The sequence below is a fragment of the Squalius cephalus genome, assembly GCF_949319135.1.
Source record: "Squalius cephalus genome assembly, chromosome: 9".
Classification (NCBI taxonomy): domain Eukaryota; kingdom Metazoa; phylum Chordata; class Actinopteri; order Cypriniformes; family Leuciscidae; genus Squalius; species Squalius cephalus.
In genome coordinates, this window is record NC_137130.1 from 20895777 (window position 1) to 20903245 (window position 7469).

At 48.7% G+C, this 7469-nt stretch overlaps 1 protein-coding gene across 1 annotated transcript; it reads left to right on the forward strand.

Annotated features, from left to right (window-relative positions):
- On the forward strand, positions 1-665 carry LOC307164038 (gamma-crystallin M2-like; the record flags this gene model as incomplete). Its single annotated transcript, XM_079880435.1, has 2 exons — positions 1-252; positions 393-665. The coding sequence occupies 2 exons, from the start codon at positions 1-3 to the stop codon at positions 663-665; spliced, it is 525 nt and encodes a 174-aa protein (XP_079736561.1).
- Positions 666-7469: the final 6804 nt, after the last annotated feature.

The following is a 7469-nucleotide window of genomic DNA, read 5'->3' on the forward strand; positions in this document are numbered from 1 at the left end:
ATGTCCCAGGTCATCTTCTACGAGGACAGGAACTTCCAGGGTCGCACTTATGAGTGCATGAGCGACTGTGCTGACATGTCCTCCTACCTGAGCCGCTGTCACTCTTGCAGAATAGAGAGTGGCTGCTTCATGATGTATGACCGTCCCAACTATATGGGAAATCAGTATTTCTTCAAGAAGGGCGAGTACGCTGATTACATGCCTATGTTTGGCATGAGTGACTGCATCAGATCTTGCCGTATGATCCCCATGGTGAGTTCCATGTACATTTTGCAGTTGTAAAAACTTTTTTTTTTAAAGTTTTGTTCAAAAAGCATAGACGATAATTTCAGAATGCCAATTCATAAAAACAAATGAACCTAAACTATTGCCTGACAACTTATTCACTACAGTACAAAGGCTCCTACAGAATGAGGATCTACGAGAGGGAGAACTTCATGGGTCAGATGTACGAGCTGATGGATGACTGTGACAACATCATGGACCGTTACCGCATGTCTCACTGCCAGTCATGTCATGTGATGGATGGCCACTGGCTCATGTATGAGCAGCCCCACTACAGAGGCAGGATGTCCTACTTCAGGCCTGGAGAGTACAGGAGCTTCAGCAATATGGGTGGCATGAGATTCATGAGCATGAGGCGCATCATGGACTCCTATTACTAGAGATTTAATGTTTCAATAAAATAACTTCTATACAACATTAAACATTGTGTTTTGAACAATCTTTAATGCCAATATTTCATTTGTATTAATGAATAATCCACATAAATATATATCCAATGGATTAAATTAAACTTGCAAATAACACAAAACAAAAATATTATTTTATATATAGAAGAAAATGTCTGACAGATTTCTTTCAACACAACTGTGTGATCAATGGCTTGTATGATTAAGCAAGGCATAATAGTTGAACCCAACTAAATAATATTTCTGAAAACAATTGATGATTAACTTCGGTTCAATGCTGATATGACTTCTAAAACGCTCTTGGTTACTAACGTAATCTCGGTTCTCTCTAGATGAGGGAACGAGTGTTGCGTAAACTAGCTTACGCTACGGGAAAATCCCTTTTCTCGAGAATACTGAAGCCAAAAATTATCCTTAATTTATGCATTAATTTAAAACGCATTGCTGCATAAGCAGACCTAGGCGAGGCAGCTCGCGCCCCTATTGGTCGCTCTGCAGCAACTGCTCCAACCTATCGAGGGACTGCCCGTGACGTAAGCACCAATGAGGGCACAGGCGCCCGTGCACGTCACGTCCCGCCAGAAGGGGAGTGGCTTAAGACTATATAAGCAGAGTCCAGATAGGTTGTTCTTTGGTGTTTCATACTGAAGCGAAACCAGAAAGTAGCACAAGCACGGCAGGGTTACGCAACACTCGTTCCCTCATCTAGAGAGAACCGAGGTTACGTTAGTAACCGAGAGCGTTCTCTTACGAGAGTACTCTCATGTTGCGTAAGCTAGCTTACGCTACGGGAACCCAATGTAAAACGCTGTGCGTGCTAGTGATGTCCACATATATATTCCCAAGGGCATGTGCCCGGGGATACACATAATAGTGGTAATATCTGGGCCGACCGGGGTGGGCCTAAGAATATAATTAACCATTCCTGAGTAGGGGGAATGGGTGCTTAGTACGGTAGAACAGCCGGGATAGACATCCGTGGGCTGAATCTCATAAGAATGATTTAATAACTGCTTGTCAGTCAGAAGACATCTGAGCCCGAGGGACAGATGTGAGTGTATAATTACAGTCAGGGGGAACAATCAGCCTGATCTGTCGATCTAGTTTCCGTGCCGGCAGCATGTACATAATACACAGTCTGCGCAGATCTGAGTCGAGCAGAACAGTACGTGTTATGTTAGACTGACAACAGTTTAGCCTGTAAGGCGGGAACTTCCAGGTTATAAAACCTCTTAATGTAGACGGAGAGGCCCAGCCTGCCGCCATACAAATATACTGGAGTGAAACTCCGCTGGACCATGCCCACAAAGAGGCCATGCCTCTGGTGGAATGAGCTCTGATGCCCAGAGGACATCGAAGGCCCTTAGACCTATAAGCTAGAGCGATAGCGTCAACTATCCACCTGGATAGGCTCTGTTTCGACGCGGCTAGCCCTTTAGAACGGCCACCAAAAGAAACAAAGAGCTGTTCTGACTGCCTGAAAGCAGCAGACCGTTCAACATATATTCTTAATGCCCTGACAGGGCAGAGAAAATTCACATCGCCCTCACATGACAGTGAAATGACTTGTGATCTGAACGGAGTGGAAAGCACTTTGGGGACATAACCGTGTCTTGGTTTGAGGATGACTTTGGAGTCATTAGGCCCAAACTCAATGCACGTAGCACTCACAGAGAGCGAGTGGAGGTCACCCACTCGCTTAACTGAGGCGAGAGCCACGAGGAAAGCGGTCTTAAACGAAAGATACCGCAGATCCACGGACTGAAGTGGTTCGAAGGGTTCGCCCTTCATGGCATCCAGGTCCATGGAGAGGTCCCAGACCGGAACCAGAGGGGGCCGGGGAGGGTTTAATCTCCTAGCTCCTCTCAAGAAGCGGATGATGAGATCATTCCTTCCCAGTGACTGGCCATGCATAGGTTTTGTAAACGCTGCTATGGCCGCCACGTATACTTTGAGCGTGGAGGGGGACCTGCCCTCGTCCAAAAGCTCCTGTAGAAAGGAGAGAATCTCCATAACGCTACAGCGTTGTGGATCCGTGTTTCGGGCCGAGCACCAGCCGGAAAACACTGACCATTTAGAAGCGTAGAGCCGTCTCGTAGAGGGCACTCTAGCCTGAGTAATTGTATTCAACAATCGGCCATGGGGTCTTACTCGCTAGCTGCATCAGCTCTGGGAACCAATTTTGGTTCCTCCAGAGCCGCGCCACGAGGAGCACAGAGCATTTGTTCTCCCTGATTCGCTTGATCACCTGTGGTAATAGCGCGATCGGAGGAAACGCATAGAGCGGGCGGCTGGGCCAGTCGCGGGAAAATATAGTTTTTTCGTGAATACTGTGTTTTCGTGTTTTTTCGTAATACTGTGTTTCGTGAAAAATATTGGGCAGTGTGCGTTCTCTAATGACGCAAAGAGATCGATATCCGCTCTGCCGAAGGTGTCCCATAGTAACTGGACTACCTGAGAGTGCAGGGATCATTCCCCGGGGGGAACATTGTCTCTGGACAGCATGTCCGGGCCCACATTTTGGCAGCCTGGTACATGCGCTGCTCTTAGCGAGCGCAGATTGTGCTGGGCCCACACGAGGAGGCGTTCTGCCAGCGTGTGGAGGCTCCGTGACCTGAGACCGCCCTGACGGTTTATGTAGGACACCACCACCATGTTGTCCGTACGGACTAAGACATTGTGGCCCTTTAGGAAGGGGAGAAAATGTCCCAAGACGTTCTCGACCGCTTTCATCTCCAGACAGTTTATGTGTAGGCTCCCTTCCTGGGCTACCCACAGGCCAAACACCGGCCTGCCCTCGTAGAGGGCGCCCCAACCTGAGTTGGAGGCGTCTGTCGAGATTACTTTTCGTTTCGAGACATTCCCAGATCCACGCTTGACTGATACCTGTCTGTCACCTTCCTGGGATCCAGTGCTGTAACACAGTTCTGAGTCACCCTGAGGCGAACGCGGCCGGAGGTCCATGCTCGAAGTGGGACCCGCGTTTTCAGCCAGTGCTAGGGAGAGGGCACATGAAAAGCAAGCCCAGTCGAAGCACTGCCGAGGCCGAAGCCATAAGACCCAGCATCCTCTGGAAGCACTTGATAGGAAAGATGCTGACGACCTTGAAAGACGCTACCGAGCACTGTGACGTCAGCCGCGCTGTCATTGACACAGAGTCTAAGTCTGTCCCCAGAAAGGAAATTTTCTGGCTGGAGAAAGTGAGCTCTCGGTCCAGTTGATTTGGAGACCCAAATCCTGTAAATGGTCGAGTAATAAAGCTTTGTGGGTTATCAGCTCTGCCTCTGACAGCGCTAGAATTAGCCAGTCGTCCAAATAGTTAAAAATTCGCATCCCTTGATGTCTCAGGGGAGCGAGCTCTGCGTCCATGCACTTTGTGAATGTACGAGGTGCCAAAGACAGACCGAACAGCAGGACGGTGTACTGATAGCTCTGACCCTCGAAGGCGAATCGCAAGAAAGGCCTGTGATGGGGCGCTATTTGAATCTGAAAATAGGCATCCTTCAGATCCACAGAGATAAACCAGTCTCTCGGGCGAATTTGCACGAGAATTTGTCTGGTCGTGAGCATTTTGAACGATCTCTGCATAAGGGCTTTGTTTAACCGTCTGAGATCTAGGATGGGTCTGAGACCACCATCCTTCTTTGGGACGAGGAAATACCTGCTGCAGAAACCTGATTCGCTCTGTATCAGAGGGACCGTTTCTATAGCCCCTTTTTTCAGCAGTTTCGCAATCTCGGTGCGAAGTAGGTGTGCTACTTCGTCTTTCACCGTGGTTTCGACCCTGGCTCGAAAGCGTGGGGGTCTGCGAGCGAACTGCAGGGAATAGCCCCGTTCTATAGTGTTCAGTACCCAATCTGACACGCCCGGGATCATTTCCCATGCTTTTTTGCGTAAAGCCAGAGGGAGAATGGTGTTTGTTCGGGCTTTGGTCGCTGTGTGTGTGTGGCACATAGCATACAGCGTTTGCTAGTGAGCGCGCTCATGAAGGCGCGCGCTCTGCACACACATAACACAATTTGTGTTTATTGATGGGTTCTCTGCACACAGAACACATTTTGTGTTTATTGACGGGGGCTCTGAGTGAGTGTGTGTCACAGAGCGACCCGTGTTTGTGTGTAGGGGTGAGCACTGTAAGCGGGCACCTTTTCTACATTTAAAACACACGCGGCGTGAGCCGGTTTTATTGATGTAGGCCGTGAATGAGTGTGCAACACTGAACGGGCCGTGCTTATGTGTAGGAGTGAGCACTGGGAAGTGGGCACAGAACCTACATTTATAACACCATCGGCGTGAGCCGGACAAACAGACATAATGCTCTTTTTGAGATTTATTTGGGCGGCCATAAAAACAGCCTTTGGGTACAGGCGAGCGTGTTGTGTAACGGGCTCCTGGCTGTGAAATACACATCTCCAATCGCCTCTGCTGAGGGAACTGAGAGAGCGAAGTGTGCTGATTTTAATGGCGGTCCGGCCGTGGCGAGACTCGACCATCTCCGTCTTCCTAGTGTGGTCAGGAAGACTTTGAGGGTGTTCCGGTTTCAGCGCTATCTTGGGCCTGGGTCCCCGGGGGGGAGGCGGCCTGTGGTGGCTTGAAGAGCGCGAGCGCTGCTGAGACTCTCTCTGTCGACCCTGACTCGACCATCTCCTATGGATCCCCCACCTCTATCTCTATAGAGGTGGAGGATCTAGAGAGCGATGCACACAGGGAGATATCCGGCATGCAAGCGCTTACAGCGGAGGCCTCCGGCGTTCTCTGTGAACGGCGCTTTTTACGGCGCGGCCCAGAAGAGAGAAGCGGAGGGGCGGGGTCCACATCGAAAGATGCTAGACGAGCCCGCAGGGTCGACATAGACATCTCCTCGCATTCCGGGCAGCCGCCCTGGGAAAGCGCGTGGTCCGCATGACTTCGTCCCAGGCAGGAAACGCACAGGATGTGGCGGCCCCCATCGCTGAGGGTGGCTCGGCAAGAGCCGCACTTGGAGAAGAGAGGCATTTGCAACAACGCCTCGCTCTTTTAGAAAAGCGTGTGTAACGTAACACGCGTGCAATGTAAGGATATCGGTGCCGGATAGCGCAGCAGGAATGGCGGCTGAAGCGGCGAGAGATGGCCGGCTTCTGAGAAGGCTCGTCCCGCTGAAGGCTCTTCGACGGCGCAGACTTCTCTGGAGAACAGCGAGGTGTGACCACTTCGCTGAAGAGATGAAAAATCAAAGAACAACCTATCTGGACTCTGCTTATATAGTCTTAAGCCACGTCCCTTCTGGCGGGACGTGACGTGCACGGGCGCCCCCGCCCTCATTGGTGCTTACGTCACGGGCAGTCCCTCGATAGGTTGCAGCAGTTGCTGCAGAGCAACCAATAGGTGCAGCAATGCAGCAATGCGTTTTAAATTAATGCAAAAATTAAGGAAAATTTTTTGGCTTCAGTATTCTAGAAAAAAGGGATTTTCCCGTAGCGTAAGCTAGCTTACGCAACACGAGAGTACTCTCGTAAGAGAACTTAAACACATTCAAGTAAACAAGACTGCCACGAGGCAGCACTCTGACACAGGTTTGGAGAATGAAGACCAGGGTTGGGAAAAATTTTGAATTTAAAAACTTGAATTAGGATATTAACCTTTTACAGAGTTTGTGTAGGCTATGTCAACATGTTCAGTTTAGCTCAGTTCATGGACTTTTAGTCCTGTTTTCCTTTGTTTGTATTCCCGCACTTCCTAGTTGCTATGGTCGCTGTCATTATATGTTTGTTGAGTTCAGCTGTTTGATTAATTATCGTGTTTGAATCAGTACTTAAGTTCCGTTTTCTTCTCAGTTCGATGTCAGTTGTTGTATGCATTATACACACTGTTGTGCTCCCACCTGTCTCTGTTTAATAAAACCTTTTTATATCTCGTCTTCAGACTAGCGCAATTTCCGACACTGATACACGGGGTTGTGTACTTGTTCTCATACTCATTAAAATCAGTATAAACAACTGATACCATGCAGTGTGTACAGTACAGTGATTGTGACAAAGAAACACAGACAACAGAGCAAACAGAGAGCAGAAGTAAATGTTTCGAATGAATAGAATGTTAAACATTAAATATTTACGCCTATACAGCTGCTGTGTGCAAGCTGATAAGCGAAACGCGGAGTGAATTGGTGTGCAGCGGCACAGACAGGCAAGCTTGATGAGAGCACATCCCTTTTTCACAGATATCACTGGAAAGTTTGTAGGTCGGTCAGATTTGTCAATAGCAAAGAAGGTAAAATGAGGCACATATTACTACTGTTAAAGCTGCAGTCCGTAGTTTTTCAATTGTCGCCATCTCTGTTCAAAATCTGCAATTGCAGTTATTCGCGGAATTATCAACTTTTCATGGGTTGTGCCTCGACACGGCACAGCACGGATGAATCCAATGTTTTGAGGAGAATGTGCAGCTGTCAGACACCGCGCCGGTGTGGATACTGTCATTTGGAATCACAGATTCTACTTTTTGGAAGTTAGTTCCTTTTTTTGCAGTCTCTTTTTTTCCTGTAGCCCAGGGGTGCCCAATCCTGCTCCTGCCGATCGACTGTCCTGCACAGTTCATCTCCAACCCTAATCAAACACACCTGCCTTTAATTTTCAAGTGATCCTGAAGACCTTAATTGGTTGCTTCAGGTGTGTTTGATTAGGGTTGGAGATGAACTGTGCAGGACAGTCGATCGGCAGGAGCAGGATTGGGCACCCCTGCTGTAGCCACTCCGAAGTCCGAACAAAGTCTTTTGCATTTTCTTTCAACGGGTGAATC